We start from the raw sequence: 18,417 nt of genomic DNA on the forward strand, positions 1-18,417 counted from the left end.
GTCAGCTCCTCACCGTCTCCTTTACCCCATTTCCTCAGTGACAGCCCCTCACCGTCTCCTTTACCCCATTTCCTCAGTGTCAGCTCCTCACCGTCTCCTATACCCCATTTCCTCAGTGTCAGCTCCTCACCGTCTCCTTTACCCCATTTCCTCAGTGTCAGCTCCTCACCGTCTCCTTTACCCCATTTCTTCAGTGTCAGCTCCTCACCGTCTCCTTTACCCCATTTCCTCAGTGTCAGCTCCTCACCGTCTCCTTTACCCCATTTCCTCAGTGTCAGCTCCTCACCGTCTCCTTTACCCCATTTCCTCAGTGTCAGCCCCTCGCCGTCTCCTTTACCCCATTTCCTCAGTGTCAGCCCCTCACCGTCTCCTTTACTCCATTTCCTCAGTGACTACCCCTCACCGTCTCCTTTACCCCATTTCCTCAGTGTCAGCTCCTCACCGTCTATTTTACCCCATTTCCTCAGTGACAGCCCCTCACCGTCTCCTTTACCCCATTTCCTCAGTGACAGCCCCTCACCGTCTCCTTTACCCCATTTCTTCAGTAACAGCCCCTCACCATCTCCTTTACCCCATCTTTCCAGTGACAGCTCGTCACCATCTCCATTACCTCATCTCCCCTTTTTCCTGTCACCTCTCACCCCTGGAACACTTTAGTCAGAGATTTAAGACCGCACTTTCCAGTTGCTCCACCACCCCACTATGGACATTTACGTGTTTTTTTTTTTTTTCCACCCGCTGATTTTTTTTTCTCATTTTGTTCTTTCTTCTCCACCAAACCCTCCCTCCTCCTGCTTCGCCGTTTTCTCTTTGCCAGGAGCTCCAGTACGCATGCGCCAGGGACCTGCCAGCCGCCGGCTCAGTGCAGAGACAAGGGGAGAGAGGCAGACGGCTCCGGCGGCAGGAGAGCAATGCTGGCTGCCATCTACCCTCCACCTCCCTCTGATCCTCCCTCCCAGCACAAATAAAACTTAAAGGAGGAGGAAGAAGAGGCTGCCCCAACCCCTAGGCATGGCCAGCTCGGTGAGTACAGGGGGTGGATCATCCCCTTAATGCAGACCGGCTCAGCCTGCAGCCCCAGCACTGCCATCTATGACTGCTGCCAGCATCCACCTGGATTATTGGCCATCCTGCGGTTCCTAGGTGGTCGCCATTCTCATCCCCCTGCCCGGCGATCTGAGGGGGCATGCGCTGGAGCCGATCGGACAGCAGCTGGGCATATGGACCGGCATCGCCAAGCGCCAGAGAGCCCATAGGAGGGGCGGCATGATCTGACAGTCGGGATCGCTGCGGATCGGCAGCACCTGGGCCGGTGTGTGCTGCTCAATCATGGCACTGGATTAGAGCAGCCCTTATGAGGAGCGGATCGGTCCCGACAGCCGGATTTCATTGCTGGGATTCTCCTGGTGCAGGGAGTGCTCGCCGAGGTGGGCGATCGCGGTGGACCTGAACCAAGCACCTGCAGGAGGTAGATCGGGATCTGGAGCGATCAGCAGTGGATCTCCAGGCTGGGCTGTGTTCCCCGGAGCAGCTGCAGGAGGCGCCGCTAGCATGGTGCGTTCTGTGTGTGTGTCTGCAGTGTGCCAGGGCGGCCCGCGAGGGGTTAACCCTGCCAGTGACAGCCCCCCTCTGCATTATTACATCGGCACAGGTCCACGGTGATCCCCCTATACACTCACATACCCATACACCGGGGGTGGATGATGGGCTCCCTCCATGCTACACGAGAGGGGGCTGCAAATCAGCTCTTATGGCAGCCCCGTTACCTCCAGGCTGTCTGCTATGAGAAGCTGCCCCAATCATAATTAATATACATATATATATTATCTCACACGTGAGCACAGGCCGCTGTATAGGCTCCATCGGATCATATATGGGACACATCACCACCGATCCCTTTCCTTTTACTCCTGTGTCCTTTGTTACTTTCCCTACACCTAGCTTATTTCATTACCTCTGCTCCCCTCTTGCATTGTGAAGCAGCCAAATCCCTTGTTACTTTTTGTCGCTGGTCAGAACTGTGCAGAATGCTGCGTATTATCTAGTGTATAAGAAGGTCCTGGATCCATCGTAGATGTATTCTATCTATAGTAGTGTGGCCTTCGTTTCTGCAGGCTCCATCTGGCGCTGTTCACACTAGCGTATATAAAAAAAAAAAAATCATTTTGAGTTTGTTCTGCGCGCTACCCGGTTTATACATCAGCCGGTGAAATCCACAAGGCCAAATGCATTTTCCTGTGTTGAAGAATTACACGTTATCTAAAAATCAGATGCAATGCAGCTGGCATGTATGGGATCCAGTCAACCAAAACAAATCTTTTTTGTAATTTTTTTTGTTTATTTTGCACGGACAGCTCTAAATCCAAAAATGTGGTGGTGTGAATGTAGCTTCATTGTGAGAGAAGTGGGCCCTGCTTACACCACACTGGGGGCTTCCAGAGGGGTTTTCTGTGTCATATAGTGTCAAGTTTGCCACCACATGGTCATATAGGACATCTGTGGCCAGTAGCCTTTCAGTGCTATTTTAAACCTTTACCAAGCTATGTTGGTTCTTCTTATGGCATAATCTATTCTGTGCAGTCATACATGTCGGAAGGATGCCCTATGGATTTGTTCCTTGTCCCTTTGGCAAATTTATTTGATAACCGCATTCCACGCAGTTATGTTTTTTTCCTCCCTGAATGGATCATATGCCATAGATTTAGATCCATCTGCTTCTTGAATAACAGTATTTATTTTTGTAAATATTTTTTCTTAAATAAAGGCGTTAAATTGTAAATCTATGGCACGTGTCAGAAGGATTCTCTTGCACACGGTTTCCCTGTACGGACCATTTACAGCATTCAAGCATAAATTTTCTTGGAGTATACACGTCCTATAAATAAGTGAGCCTAACAGGAGCCGGCCATTACGTTCCTATACCCAAGCGATCGCCTGCAGTCACTCAAATCCCTTGCGTTGCCAGGACAAATCTTGGGAAATGGTTTCACACTGGTTTAGATTGGTGGTTATTGTACTGGTGGAAGGGACTTATCCTTGGGATGATGGTTAATAATCATTTATGGTCAGGGTACTTGAAACCCTCACCAAACTTGCAGACAGCATTGTTTCACTTTTCTTTGAGACAATATTTAACCATAAACCTTTGGTCTGTGGTCAGGGTAGATCCAGGAGTAGCGGTCATCCTCCTAACTACCTGGATGGCCACGCTCCTTTAGAGTTCCTTCTTCCTTTGGCCAACACCTTTCAGCCATGGGTCTTGTTTGCTTTAGGGCTGCCAGTGCTCATCAGGTCACATTTGGCTTATGGTACATATCCATGTTGAAACTGACGTCCTTTTTCTTTGGTTAGTTTTCACTTAAGAACGAAGATCTTTTCTATGAAGGACGAAAAGTGGTGATAATAGTGTGACTACACAATTGCTTAGAGCCCTGGGACCTTTAATTATGCATGATCGGTTAATGTGTTAACCTACACTGGGAGACTCACCGTGGCCCCTTTGACGTTCTGCGATTAGTTTGGTATTACAATGATTTTTGTGACACATGGATAATAATATTTTTATATAGCACTAACATATTCCGCAGCGCTTTACAGTTTGCACACATCACCATCACTGTCCCCGATGGGGCTCACAATCTAAATTCCCTATCAGTATGTCTTTAGAATGTGGGATGAAACCGGAGAACCCGGAGGAAACCCACGCAAACACGGGGAGAACATACAAACTCCTTGCAGATGTTGATCTTGGTGGGATTCGAACCCAGGACTCCAGCGCTGCAAGGATGTAGTGTATTACTTGAGTACTGATTATTTTGTCCAGTTTGTGTTGTTGTAGGGGCACCTGAATTACCCACATCGAAACTAGTCTTGCTTTATAATGACCCAAAATCCTAATACACTTCGGAACCAGCTCACCACACTGCTATCTTCTGTAGCTTGTACCTACCAAGCTTTCAATGGATCCCTTGGTTTAATATCCGTGCCTTCACCTTTTCCATGGCAGAGATTCGACTGGTTTTAGATGGCTATTTTCCCTTCCGTGAATAAGACGGGTCCGTTTCACCGGGTCTTTCAGCTCCGTATTTCCAGTGTTTTTCTGTGACTTTAATACTGATGTTACAGGATAGATGAGCCGACTGAAGGCGCTAGGCACAGCGCTGTAAGGTTTGGATTGCCAGTTCCTGGTATTGCAACACCTTCACGTAATTGGGACTGCGTTTTAGGAGCTCGTTCATACATGCGTGCTAAAATCGGAAGTCGCATGGAACAGTGTTATTCAATAGGACCATTTCGATGACTTTTTTTCACATGGACTTAGTGTCTGTGGGGAAAAAAAATCACAACATATATTAGACTTTCTAAATTTCAGATTAAACTCACCTTTTCAAGTCTATGTGTGCGCTAAATGAAAAATCATGAAAGGATTAGTAGTATTGCATCTGGTTTTTTTTTATTTACAGATACATTGAAATTCTTAACATAGAAAAACTGTATGAAAATTGTGAAAATGGATGCCCTGCTGATGTCCTATAGATGACTATATGTGTGCAAATTGAACGATTTGTCCTACACTAGGCTGAGTCCATCGTAAGTGCTCTGCAGTGCCAAACACAGGCGCTACAGAATGTGAGCTAGTAAGCCTCTCTTAGGAGTCCTGAGACTGAAGGCTCCACACCGGAGACAGGTCCCCGGGCTCCACTGTAACTTCACATTTTGCCGTAAGGGTTCACATTCTAGAGCGTCATACTCTGCAAGTCTTCTTACAGATGAGTGGCCTTGTGGTAAAGAATATGGAAGCACAGCGGCCATTGTTTGGTTATCTAGAGGAATTGAGCCGCATCCATTCCACTGATATTCCTGGTTTAGACACTGCTTGGGTTCTGCAGTTTGCATTGACTAGTTCACGTCCGTCGTTGGCTTGAGATTGCCATGCTTTAGGTAACTGACTTGCAGTCATGTTAGAAATGCCTTGCACTTAAAAAAGTGATGATCTTGGCAGTGGTAAATTAAGTAACAGTTTGGGGGCACAGGATGTGTTGGTCATATGGCACATGAGGCTGTCTTTGCGCATGTACCTAAACCTATTTGAGAAAAATACCTAATTTGGGAGCGAAAATTTACACACCATTATGTACAGCGTTGTTTTCAATGTCCTGTTTCCTTTGTTGGATGTTGAAGCAGTGCATATATAGAGTTTTGGGATTAGGTTAGTTTTGTGGATTGTGACTTTTGTTTTTTTTTAAAGAGAATCATGCTTTGGGTATGGCATTCTTCTATGGCCTTTTTTTTTTTTTTTTTTTTTTTTTTATACATGATTTCAAATGTTGAAGCAAAAATGGTGGCAAAACTAATGAATCTCGTGTTTGTTTTTGTTTTTATTTTAGCTTGCATTTAAAACTGTGGAAAATTAGTGGGTGTTAAGGGGGTCAAGAGTTGTCATTCAGTGGCCCAATATCCATAGGTCGATGAAGGATATCTGGTTGTAATTGAGTGTGCTCTTCTCAGAGACAGTCTCTTAGTCTGTGTGCACACGTTGCGGATTCTGCTGCGGAATTTTCCGCACAGATTTGTCTAAATCCGCAGGTAAATCCACAGGTCAAAAGACCTGCGGACTAGCCTGCAGTTTGACACCTTTCATGGAGCAGGTGCCAAACCGCTGTAGAATCCTCACAAAGAAGTGACATGCTGCGGATTTAAATCCGTGGAAAATTCCTCACCGTGGGCACTGCCTTTTTCTATTTTCATTGACTTAAATAAATGGTACTGTACAACGCAGCAGAAACTGCTGCGGATCTGCAGGGGCAAATCCGTTGCGGATCCAAAGCAGAATCCGCAGCTTGTGCACACACCCTAAGGCTATGTGCACACGCTGCGGATTGGTCTGTGGATTTTTTTTATCTGCGGAACTGCAGGTAAAATGACCTGCGGATTGGCCTGCGGTTTTCCCTGCGGTTTATTATCTCTACAATGGAGGAGATGGTAAACCGCAGAAAAGAATTGACATGTCAATTCTTTCTGTGGATTCAAAGCCGCAGCTTTTCCGCAGTTAAAAATCCGCAGCATGTGCACAGCAGAATGTAAATCCCATAGGATAACATGCTATTGTACTCTGTCTGCAGAACTGCTGCGGCCAAAACCGCAGCGTGTGCACATAGCCTAAGAGAGGTTTTAGTGGATAATATTTAGGCCAGGTCAACACAACTAGATAAAATATTGTCAGTTTCATCCCCAGAAAACATTCTCTCTTTTGTTTTTTTGTCAGCTGTGTGAAATCTGTTTTTATTTTTACAGCAGCACTTATTGATAACAAGACCATGTACAGTTTCCTGTGTTATAGAATTGCAATGTATCTGTTTTTGTTTTGCACACCCTTAGGATTTGAATGTGTGAGTTTCTTCTGATTTTACAGAACAAAGTAGTGCATTCTCCTTTTTTTTCTTTTTTTCTTGGTCCTGTTTGTGTGTAGGCAATTTTTTTATGGCCCGCACTCGTACCGAATATACGGTTGCGTGAGCCTGGCCTTAAGGTGAAGAACGCGTGATGCTATCCATTTTGAAGCATTTGCCTGCTGACTGTGTCTTTGCTCTGTGCTTTTTCAGTGTGCCGTGCAAGTAAAGCTAGAACTGGGTCACCGAGCCCAGGTAAGGAAGAAACCAACACTTGAGGGATTCACCCACGATTGGATGGTATTTGTCAGAGGACCGGAGCACAGTAACATTCAGCACTTTGTGGAGAAAGTGGTCTTTCACTTACACGAAAGCTTTCCAAAACCGAAACGAGGTAAGGAACCACTCTGCAGAACTTGTGAGCCTTACAAAACTAGTTTGCCCCAATTTGTTATATTCTTGTAGTTGGCTTCTCGTATGAGCGCCTTGCATCCTTGATGGCTAGCTTGGTCTTGACGTGCTGATCCGTTTGTTGATATATTGGTTCTTTATGGACGTCCCGTGTGTTTTCCATATGATGTGGGAGTGTGTTTGGTAATTTGGGAAGTGTAGTATTTGTTGTGAGCCATATAAAATGTCTGAAAGCTGTTCTCCCTGGCTCCTCACCAGAGTTCTCATATTCCATATCCGCTGAATGATGCTGCTGTTAGCTCATTGGCTTGGCTGCGCTCGCTGAACGAGCCTGATGAAGACATTTACAGCTCACATATGGAACGTTGGAGCAATTCACTGTTTACTTTCCACAGTTTAAAAAGACAGACCGCCTGTCTTGATTTAATGTATACATTGCATATTTCACCCTTTGATTTGCGTCTGTGTAAATAGATATCACTAAGCCCCCTTTTGTGTGACTCTTCAGGAAATGCATTAGTCCTTCAGTGGTCTGTATATGTTTCAGCTACTCTGTTCTAATCTCTGTGCTGGCAACATTCACCTCCATTGATTTATGGGAGATGTGGGGTCTGTGCCTTAAATGATATATTGGAGTCCGATCATCTAGAATTGCTGCATCTCATTGTAATCTGACTGGTCTTTGAATTGCTAAATATGAAAATAAACTCCAGCTATACGGTAACGTTTCTGGTATTAGTAGGGGCTATTCCCCAAGGCCCTTTTTTTAATCTTGACTTAAAATAAGGTCATCCCCTGTTCATGATCCTTGGGGTTTGTTCTCACGGAGCATTATATAAGAAGAACGGTGAATAAAATCCACTTTTTTTTTTTTTTTCCTCCATTCATTTAGATGGGTGAAAAAGCACTGAAAGAAATGCCATTCTGTAGATTTCATAAAACCACCCAGCAGCTTAAAAAAAAAAAAACAGCGTGTGAATGAAACTTAAGAAATCTCATTTATTTTGCCAGCAAAGTAAAATACAGCAGTTTACCGCGCTAGAAAGTGTGTAAAAACTTCATTGAACATACTTTAAAGAGCTGGAGACTGTCAATGACCAAAACCAAAAACATTTATTGTATAGTGTGGTGCAGCGGTATCCACACTGCAGTGATGAGGCAGTGACCCAGGAAAGTGCAAAGTATCAATGCTCAACTCACAAAATATACACCGCACACGATATCCTTTGGATCGCAGCCCGGAAACATATCCTCCAGATTGCAGCCAATAAACACGCCAGTCCACCTCCGAGACCTGTTGCCGTGGGTGACTGCACCGCCTTGTATGCTGTGGGTGCCAGGCCTTTCAGCTCCCTTGGCTGTTTGGCTCCGTTTGCCTGTGTTGCCTCACACAGGTGGAGCTCTGCAGAGCCTTCTGCTCTGCACTGTTGCAAAGATCAAACTGACACATCTGACACATCCAAACCCTTTACTACAGGGTTTTTAACTGGAATCTGTAGCCGTATGCCACATGAAAAACCCTGGTCGGAGGAGGAAACTGACTGCCCCACTACCATCTTGTAGTCCGTTTAAAAAATAAAAGCCCAGCAGGTTTTCGTAAATCTGCCCTGGACAAATGGCATGTCCAAGACCTATACTCACTTTTATTCTGCATTGCAGTCACAGCTACGCCTATGACTGCAATGCACTCCCATGGCCTCAATATGCCTCCGTGCACATCCTGGGGGGAAGACACAGCGACTCCTACATGTGACACCGGTCACTGCCTCACAATGGCTATATATTTGCATGCCTGATTATTCCGCTGCTTTCACATCTCCCCATCCCTGACTCGGTCTTCCATTTAAATATCAGAAATGAATAATAATTTTTTTTTCTCTCCATTTGCCATATTGTAATCAATAGCTCATTTGGGAGTACATCTAAATCTCATTATTCAGGACTTCAAACTGAAGCTTCCGATGGGGAAACTTAACGCAATGTGAGCCCCATCTAATACACACTTTTCTTTTTTATGTTAATGCTAGCTGAAGAGCCCGGCGTTGCCTGGGCATAGTAACCAATTGTGGTTAGTTATAACAAATTATAATGATATTGCACATAAAAACCGTGTATCTAATCCTACTCTGTGTGATATTGACTGCTGAGCCGTGTATCTAATCCTACTCTGTGTGATACTGTCTGCTGAGCCGTGTATCTAATCCTCTCCTGTGTGATACTGACTGCTGAGCTGTGTATCTAATCCTATCCTGTGTGATACTGGGCTCTCCCTGCAGTCTGTGTCAGAGGGTGGTCTGTGTTGGCACGGTAATAAATTGTGTTCTTTCCAGCTCTACAGAAGGATGATAACCACCATAGAAATGATAAGAATAATAGGCCTCAGTTACCACAACTGTCTACAATGAAAACTGTTGCTGATAGCAACCAATCACAACTCATTTTTCATCTTTTAAACAGCTCTGGGACAGCGTGGTGACTTTTGTGTTTCGACTTTTATGTGGCGAGGTTGGTGTATGTGTGGTGAAATGTGTGCTGAGGGTGGTATATGTGGTGAAGCACGTGGTAGTGTGTGGCGCATTTTGTGTGTGTTTTCATATCCCCGTGTGTGATGAGTTTCCCATGTCAGGGCCCCACCTTAGCAACTGTACAGTATATACTCTTTGGCACCATCGCTCTCATTCTTTCAGTCCCCGTTGTTCACATCTGGCAGCTGTCAATTTGCCTTCAACACTTTTCACTTTTTCCCCATTATGTAGATGGGGGGCAAAATTGTTTGAACTGGAACGCGCGGGTTTAAAATTTTGCCTCACAACATAGTCTATGATGCTCTCGGGGTCCAGACGTGTGACTGTGCCAAATTTTGTGGCTGTAGCTGCGACGGTGCGGATGCTAATCCCGGACATGCATACACACCCACCCACATTGCGCTTTATATATTAGATATTGTATGATGTCAGTAACAAAGCCAATTGCTAAGGCGTCATTCAGACATCTGCGATTTTTCTTGTATGCAAAAACATGGACCATTGCTCATCAGTGTTTTTAGATCTGATTTTCATCAGTATGTTAATTTTTACTATCAGTGATTTTTCTCTGATGGGGACTGGAGAGGAACCTGAAAAGGTTTCATCCATCACATTGTTGGTTATGGACAGCACACAAGTCATCCGGGTGCAGTTCTTGAATTTCATGGACCCATAGACTTGAATGGGTAATTTTGAGCTGTGATTTGGATCAAAACCAAGCATGTCTCCTAAAATTTTTTTTTTTTTTTTTGTGGTCCAGTCGGTCCGCAATAAAACAGGAGCATGAGAATAGACTATAATGGGAACTTGTTCTATCTGTCAAAACCACAAATAGAACGAGGCTAAGTTTGCTTTCTAAAGTTTCGTAAGTTAATGAGCTTGCATTGCTAAGAGTTAAAATCTATCCTGGCATTTTTCTACCATGGAATTGAATGACCATATCATGTGTCTTAAAGGGAACCTATCACCAGAAAAAATGCTGTTAATCTGCAGGTTAATAGCCTTATTATGCTGGCCAGTGTCTACATGCTATGGGGAGAAAGTAATCTTCATTCTCCCCAGCGCGGGTTTAGTCGCCGCTTTAAGTATACAGAGCAACCACTGTAACGGCGCACCCGGCCCTGACTGACAGCCGGCCTCAATGCAGAGCCATTGTCTGTGAGGGGTAGGGACGCGGTTACAGCCACCACTCTGTGTATTTAGAGCGGTGACTAAACCCGCGCCGGCGCTGTCCTTGTGACTGAAATAGGGGGGAGAATAAAGTAAATTTTCTCCTCACAGTGTTGAGCTCTGGCCAGCATAATAACGCTGTTAACCTGTAGATTAACAGAATATCTGGAAGTTAATAGCTTTTTTTTCTGGTGACAGGTTCCCTTGACATTGTCCAATTAACATGGACACCACTTTAAAGGGGTTGTCCGGGTTTATCATGAATGTCTGCAATCACTCTGTGTCTGCAGACGTGTGAATCCCCACAGCATGTGAACGCACCCTGAGGATTCTACAGTGTCAGCGGTGAGACCGAGTGGTGATTTGACAGCAAGTATTCAATATGTATACTCTCTCTCCTGGCCACATACCAACTAGAGTTTGGGCAGCCTAGTTCAATTTAATTTTATAGTGCAAGGCCGGCCACGTTTAGTTGGAATGTGGCCAGGAGTATGCATATTGCATAACTATCTCATGACCACTCTGTCTTGCAGCTGGCACAGGAGAATGCTCACCACATCCACTGTAAAGAGACTGAAGACTTCTTTGGAAAATTTGGACAATGCATTTTTAAAGGGAGACCATGGTGAGATTCTTTATTTAATATTATTTTTTTTTTTTTTTTTTTTTTGAGCAAAATCTGTGTCTCTATTAACTAGTCCCCAGATAAATCATTAAATGTTACTATAAAAACAAAACCTGTTTTACTGAGCTTACAAATCTCTCCTTGAAAAAAGCATTTGTTTGGCTACGTTACTATATGAACTGGATAATAAGCGTCGGGTCTTGTATTGAGTCTTTGGAGTGGCTGGATTAAAGGTACTGTCACACTTAAGGTACTGTCACACTTAGCGATGTACCAGCGATCCCGACCAGCGATATAACGCGGTCAGGATCGCTGGTACATCGCTAAGTGGTCGCTAGTGAGCTGCCACATAGGCAGATCTCACCAGCGACATAGCAGGGGTCGGGGGTCGCTACTTACCTGTCACACCAGGCGATCCTGCGTCCTCCCGCCCGGCTCCACGCGTCACTCGTCCTCACAGCAGGAAGCGCCGCAGGAAGTGACCGACGAGAAACAGTCCTGAACGTTCTCGCGCGATCAGCGATAACCAGCGGGGGAGCCGGTCGTAGGTAAGTATCAGACACGGAGATATCGCTAGCAATATCGCTATAACGTCACTAGTTATAGCGATATTGTTAGCGATATCTCTTAGTGTGACATGCCCTTTAGCGATGTACCAGCGATCCCGACCAGCGATATGACGCGGTCAGGATCGCTGGTACATAGCTAAGTGGTCGCTAGTGAGCTGCCACACAGGCAGATCTCACTAGCGACATCGCTGGGGACGGGGATCGCTACTTACCTGTCACACCAGGCGATCCTGCGTCCTCCCGCCCGGCTCCACGCGTCGCTCGTCCTCACAGCAGGAAGCGCCACAGGAAGCTGACGACGAGAAACGGTCCTGAACGTTCTCGCGCAATCAGCGATAACCAGCGGGGGAGCCGGTCGGAGGTAAGTATCAGACACAGATATCGCTAGCAATATCGCTATAATGTCACAAGTTATAGCGATATTGCTAGCGATATCTCTTAAGGCCCTGTCTCACTAAGCAATCTCGGTAGCGAGATCGCTGCTGAGTCACAACTTTTGTGACGTAACAGCGATCTCACCAGCGAGATCACTGTGTGTGACAGCGATCAGCGAGCGGCCCCCCTGCCGGTATCGCTGATTGCTGCAAGAAATCTCTGGACATTTCTTTGGTCGCTGGTCTCCCGCTGGCCAGCACGCATCGCTGTGTGTGACAGCGGGAGACCAGCGATCAGGTGTAAAAAAAAAAAATAATAAAAAAAATAAAAAATATAGTTATTCTCACCTTCCGACGTCCTGTTCAGCCATCCTGCCTCTCTCCACGCTCCGGTCCCAGTGATCCTTTGCACGAATGACCGTGAGACTTTGTTATCCCTCGAGACCGTGACATCTCGCGGTCATTCTCGCAAAGGATCACTGGGACCGGAGCGTGGAGAGAGGCAGGATGGCTGAACGCGACGTCGGAAGGTGAGAATAACTATATTTTTTATTTTGATTCTATTTTTTACAGGATGGCAAGCGATGCCGGGCGCTCGGCATCGCTGTGCTGATCGCTGGTGAAGCTGTCTGTGTGACAGCTCACCAGCGATCACATAGCGACTTACTAGCGATCCTGACACCTTGATATCGGTGTCGGGATCGCTGGTATGTCGCTTAGTGAGACGGGGCCTTTAGTGTGACATGCCCTTAAGACTTGCAATTATCAGGATGTCATTGTTAGGTAAATGATTGTTCAGCACAAATGATCTTGCCCGCTATCTCCTGTCGGATCAGTAATCTTTATTGGCATCTAATCTTATGTAGTGACTAGAACAGCGCTGTGGTAAAGTCACTCTGCTGTTGGCTATACGTTAAAATATCACGGACTGTATAAGCTGAGTAATCTGCCAGCGACTGAATTTTCTCCAAATGACAGTTCAGTATCTACATTTCTTCTTATGGTTATTCCCCAACTGTTTGTTTCTAGCAATACATTCAGAGTTGTATAGAAATGTATCTATATTATGTTATTTCCCAACTGTCATATTTTTTTTTTTTTTTTTCTAGTAAAACCATCTACCCTATTTTGTTTTGTGGAAGTGTATAGGTACAATTAAGGATTCCTGTACTTTCATATGGTAGCTGCAGGGCAGTAAGAAACTTGAGTGCTAGTAATTGTTTAGGCAGCGGTGTATATAAGAAGAACAGAGGAAAACCCCTGTGGGATTATCATGTCAAGGATCCTCCTATTATGGATTTCATCTCTGCATTATGTGCGCTCGCTGCTTTGTTTGTTCTTTTATTGCTCTTTAATGTGATTCTATAAGGATGACTCCTAACGCTGATTTCCATTAAGGTAAAGCTCTGAACAATAAGCGATGAAATGCCTATTTTCTAGTTCTAGAGGAATGACCTGTGTAGCTGGCACTCCAGATCTATGGCTACAACCTAAGAGGCAAGTTACCTGGAGAAACCCTCCGTTCCCATAGATGTCTTGCGCATCAATTTCTCTGGCATGTGGTTTTTTGTTTTTATTTACCCCGTGCGTGTGTGTGTGTGTGTGTGTGTGTGTGTGTGTTTTTTTTTGTTTGTTTTTTTTTTAAATTCTTTTTGCATTTTGTAAAATATTTATCAATCATATAGATTTGTTTGGGGTCTTGATAAGAATTTGCTAAAATCCTTATTTTCTACCCATCAGGAGAATTCGTTTTAGTAAAATCTCATCCGGTTGGATTACACTGTATTGCATTGTGGATTTTCCACCTGCAGCTTTACTTTAGGTTCCCGTTCACACATTCTGTGTTTGGTCAGTATTTTACAATAGTATTTATAAGCCAAAATCAGGAGAGGAACAATCAGAGGAAAAGTATAATAGAAACCCGTCACCACTTCTGGATTTATCACCCACTCCTGGTTTTGGCTTACACATACTGATGTCAAATACCGATCAAATACTGAATATGTGAACATGTCCTTAAACAAAGGATGGCTGTATCCTGATGAAGTGAATATGATCTTCAGTCATCATGAGCACACCGCTCCTCTGCTTCTAATTGTTTGGGGCGGTCCGCTTTTGAAAGATTGAAAAGTACAGTTAGGGTACCGTTACACTTAGCAATGCACCAGCGATCCCGACAACGATATGGATCGCTGGTGCATCGCTAAGTGGTCACTAGTGAGCTGCCACACAGGCAGATCTCACCATCGACATTGCAGGGGTCGCTACTTACCTGTCAGACGCGGCGATCCTGACGTCCTCCCGCGTCCACGCATCGCTCGTCGGCGCCACAAGAAGCCCAGCAGGAAGCGCCTGACGAGAAATGGTCCAGGACCTTCTCGCGTGACCAGCGGGGGAGCCGGTCGGAGGCAAGTATCAGACATAGCGATATCGCTAGCAATATCGCTGCTATGTCACAAAATCTGTGACGTTACAGCGATATTGCTAGCGATATCGCTATGTGTAACGGGGGCTTTAGGCGGCATGGTTGCGCTGCGGGTCTGATCTGTGCTCACAGGCTTCTAGTAGGTGCCTTGAGGCTGGTTGAATCCAGCAGTGGAGATCTCTTCAGAGTAATGAAGGAAGGCCCCAAAGCTCAGAGCCTACTAGCTGTGTGGGCTCCTTGCCTACGTAAGGGTACTGTTACACCTAGCGACTCACCAGCGATCCCGACCAGCGATATGATGCGGTCAGGATCGCTGGTGAATCGCTAGGTGGTCGCTAGTGAGCTGCCACTCAGGCAGATCTCACCAGTGACATCGCTGGGAACGGGATCGCTACTTACCTGTCAGACGCGGCGATCCTGCGTCCTCCCGCCCGGCTCCACGCGTCGCTCGTCGTCACAGCAGGAAGCCCAGCAGGAAGTGGACGACGAGGAATGATCCAGCAGCTTCTCGCGCGATCAGCGATAACCAGCGGGGGAGCGGGTCGGAGGTAAGTATCACATGCAGCAATATCGGTGACTTTACAGCGATATTGCTAGCGATATCGCAGTGTGTAACGGGGGCTTTACTGGCCACTCTGACCACCCTACAGTGTATCAGTAACGTAGACTACAAACTACACTAAAGTATAAAAATATTTGAACTGAAAGGATTTTTAATAAAGGGTAAATTGCGATGTTGCTTGATTTTTCTGTTACAAGCGGTTTGTAATTTTGCCCATTTAGGAATTTGTGATAACCCCTTTAAACAACAGCTCACATGTTTGTGGAGGCCATTATACAACTGTAATATAACACTTAGTGCTACTACAGTGCACTTGGCTTGTGAGACTAATGGGTTTCCCAGTGTACTGCTTTTTCTGCCTCACTTTTAGAAATATATTTCAGATAAGTCATTGTGCAATCTGTAAGATATCTATTGCAAGCAGAGGCAGTTTCATGACCCTTTTTCTTGGGTTCTACATATCTTTTCATTATCTGTTTTTGTGAATTTTAATCTGTTCATTGTATGTTGACATTATATTACTAGTTGTAATACCAGCCCCACGTGAAGCCCTGTTTTGCAGAGTTTACTTGCCACTGGTTCCTCAGTGTTTTGGCTCATACTCGCATGCGTAATACTGGGACGAGTTTTGCATGTCAATTCTCGGCACTGCCGCTGACCCTCATAAGTAACAACGTTAACAATACAATAATTAAAGCAAAATAAGATGACCCTGCTCGTGAGAGCTTACAATCTACAATGAGGTGGGGGAGATACAAAGTACAGGTGTGTATTTACAATGCTGGTCCAGCCATCTTGAGGTAGTGAGGGATGGATGGAGATAGTGAATGGGCTACACATGCACACTAAAGCCCCCGTTAGACATTGCGATATCGCTAGCAATATCGCTGTAAAGTCACCGATTTTGTGACGTTGCAGCGATATTGCTAGCGATATCGCTGCATGTGATACTTACCTCCGACCGGCTCCCCCGCTGGTTATCGCTGATCGCGCGAGAAGCTGCTGGATCATTTCTCGTCGGTCACTTCCTGCGGCGCTTCCTGCTGTGAAGACGAGCGACGCGTGGAGCCGGGCGGGAGGACGCAGGATCGCCGCGTCTGACAGGTAAGTAGCGATCCCCGTCCCCTGCGATGTCGCTGGTGAGATCTGCCTGAGTGGCAGCTCACTAGCGACCACCTAGCGATGCACCAGCGATCCTGACCGCGTCATATTGCTGGTTGGGATCGCTGGTGAGTCGCTAGGTGTAACGGTACCCTTACACATAGAATGACTTTGATTAGTGAACGTGATAGGCCGCTCTGAACAAATGTGGTTTGAGGGATCACATGAAACTATGCAAATTGTGGATAGTCCTAATTTCTTTGGGTAGAGCATTCCAAAGGATTGGCGCAGCGCGGGAGAAGTCTTGGAGTCGGGAGTGGGAGGTACGGATTAGTTCAGGGGTTAGTCAAAAGTCTTTTGCAGAGCGCAGCGGTCGGTTAAGCCGATAGACAGAAATGAGGGGGGAGATATAGAGGGGTGTTGCACTGTGGAGAGCTTTGCGGGTGAAAACAAGTACTTTGAATTGGATCCTATAATGAATGGGCACCCAATGTAAGGACTGGTGAAGAGCAGACGCGTCCGAGTACCGATTAGCCAGATAGATGACCCTGGCTGCTGCATTAAGTATGGACTGGAGAGGGGATAGTCGAGTAATGGGGAGGCCAATTAATAGAGCGTTGCAGTAATCCAGGCGGGAGTGAATCAATTCTACAGTGAGGGTTTTTGTTGTTTCCATGGTGAGAAAAGGGCGGATTTTAGAGATGTTCTTTAGGTGTAAGTGGCAAAAGCTGCTAAGAGATTGTATATGGGATGTGAAGAAGAGATTGGTGTCAAACATAACGCCCAGACAGCGCGTGCCTGCTGCTGGGGTGTTATTATTAAGCTTTGTATGCTAGGCTATATAAGTATTTGTATTATTTGAAAATTATATTTTTATTTTGTCTTTCCATTCTTTTGATAAATTCATATACAGCACCAAGAGCTCCAAACTGTTGCTTGGTTAATATTCCCCTTGTGATTTTCGTTTTTGTCCTTGGGGGAAGTGTTTGCCAGTCAGGCTTAGAAATTGTTGTTAGGCGGGGAGAAGAAGCGACATTCACAAAGACTAGCTTTGCTCATGATGAGGCCAATATAGCATTTCGATTTCTCTTAGCCAAGTCCCATGAGCTTCTCTTTGAAAAAAAATCGTTGCACGTCTAGAACTCTACTATTTGTGCTTTGTCGTTCCTTCTACTTGGTCTGTATGTGTTTCCGCGATGTGACAAGTGCTGGGAAATGTGCCAGCTTACATGGCCCTACAGAGACCTTGTCATATTATAATTACACATGACTCAGAAGATTTTCTATTCACTAAGAACTGTTTTGCTGAAGTTCATTGTGCAGTGAACAAGCCACTGGCCTTTCTGATCCACTCCATTTTTTCCGGAGATTGCAGAATTACTGTAATGTACATCAGCCAGACACATCTCTAAACTCCTTTCCTCAGTTTTACATGTGACAGTCGAACAGACTAGCTTAAATCACTAATGAGAGCTGCTGCTTCAAATGGTTTCTCTGGAAAGAGCCGAGAATGAAATGTGCTGCAGCCTTTTTATTATCGGATTTAGTCAAACGGGTTTTCTGAAATTTTATAAGGGAAGGAATGGTTTTAAAATAACCAGGAACCACTTCAGTGTTCCCAGCTGGTCTTTGTCTACTTGGCTGTGATGACAAGCAGTGTACCTGTGTGACCGCTACAGCAAATCGCCAGCCTAGCGGAGTATACAGAGCAGGGGAGCTTTACTACTTGTGTGTTTTTGTTTGTTCCCTTATAGCATAGTCTTCTCACTGCACATTTCATTTATGAACTTTTTAAAATTTAAAAAAAAATTAACTTTATATGATGTCAGCTTTTAACCCCTAAATGACCAGAGGTATTTTTGGTTTTGCATTTTAGTTTTTTGCTCCCCTTCTTCCCAGAGCCATAATTTTTTTTTTTTTTTTTTTTTTTTAATTTTTTTTAATTTTTCGGTCAATACGGCCTTCTGAGGGCTTGTTTTCTGCGGTACGAGTTGTACTTTTGAGTGACATCATTGGTTTTAACATATCATGTACTCGAAAATGGGGAAAAAAATTCCAAGTGCAGTGAAATTGCAAAAAAAAGTGCAATCACACACTTTTTTTTGTTGGTGAAAAAACAATGTTCACTAAATACTAAAAATAACCTGCTATTATGACTCTCCAGGTGATTACGAGTTCATAGACACCAAACATGTCTAGGTTATTTTTTATCAAAGTTTTTTATGTTTTTTTAAAAATTGCGCCGTTTTTCGTGATCTCGGGTTTG

General features: G+C 45.0%; 1 protein-coding gene across 5 annotated transcripts in view; it reads left to right on the plus strand.

Moving 5' to 3' along the window:
* Positions 1-857: 857 nt before the first annotated feature.
* Positions 858-18,417, plus strand: part of MLLT3 (MLLT3 super elongation complex subunit) — a 389,891-nt gene continuing 372,331 nt past the window's right edge. For 2 of the 5 annotated variants that reach the window (XM_073542697.1, XM_073542699.1), the window contains exons 1-2: positions 860-1,023; positions 6,603-6,783. In XM_073542697.1, coding sequence (XP_073398798.1) covers positions 1,012-1,023; positions 6,603-6,783 — 193 coding nt within the window. In that variant the 5' untranslated portion in view covers positions 860-1,011. Of the gene's footprint in view, positions 1,555-6,602; positions 6,784-10,655; positions 11,121-18,417 lie in introns of those variants that run through there. The other 3 variants (XM_073542701.1, XM_073542698.1, XM_073542700.1) reach the window with 3 other exon arrangements.

Source organism: Dendrobates tinctorius, unplaced genomic scaffold, assembly GCF_039654945.1.
Source record: "Dendrobates tinctorius isolate UK_male_01 unplaced genomic scaffold, ASM3965494v1 ptg000128l, whole genome shotgun sequence".
Classification (NCBI taxonomy): domain Eukaryota; kingdom Metazoa; phylum Chordata; class Amphibia; order Anura; family Dendrobatidae; genus Dendrobates; species Dendrobates tinctorius.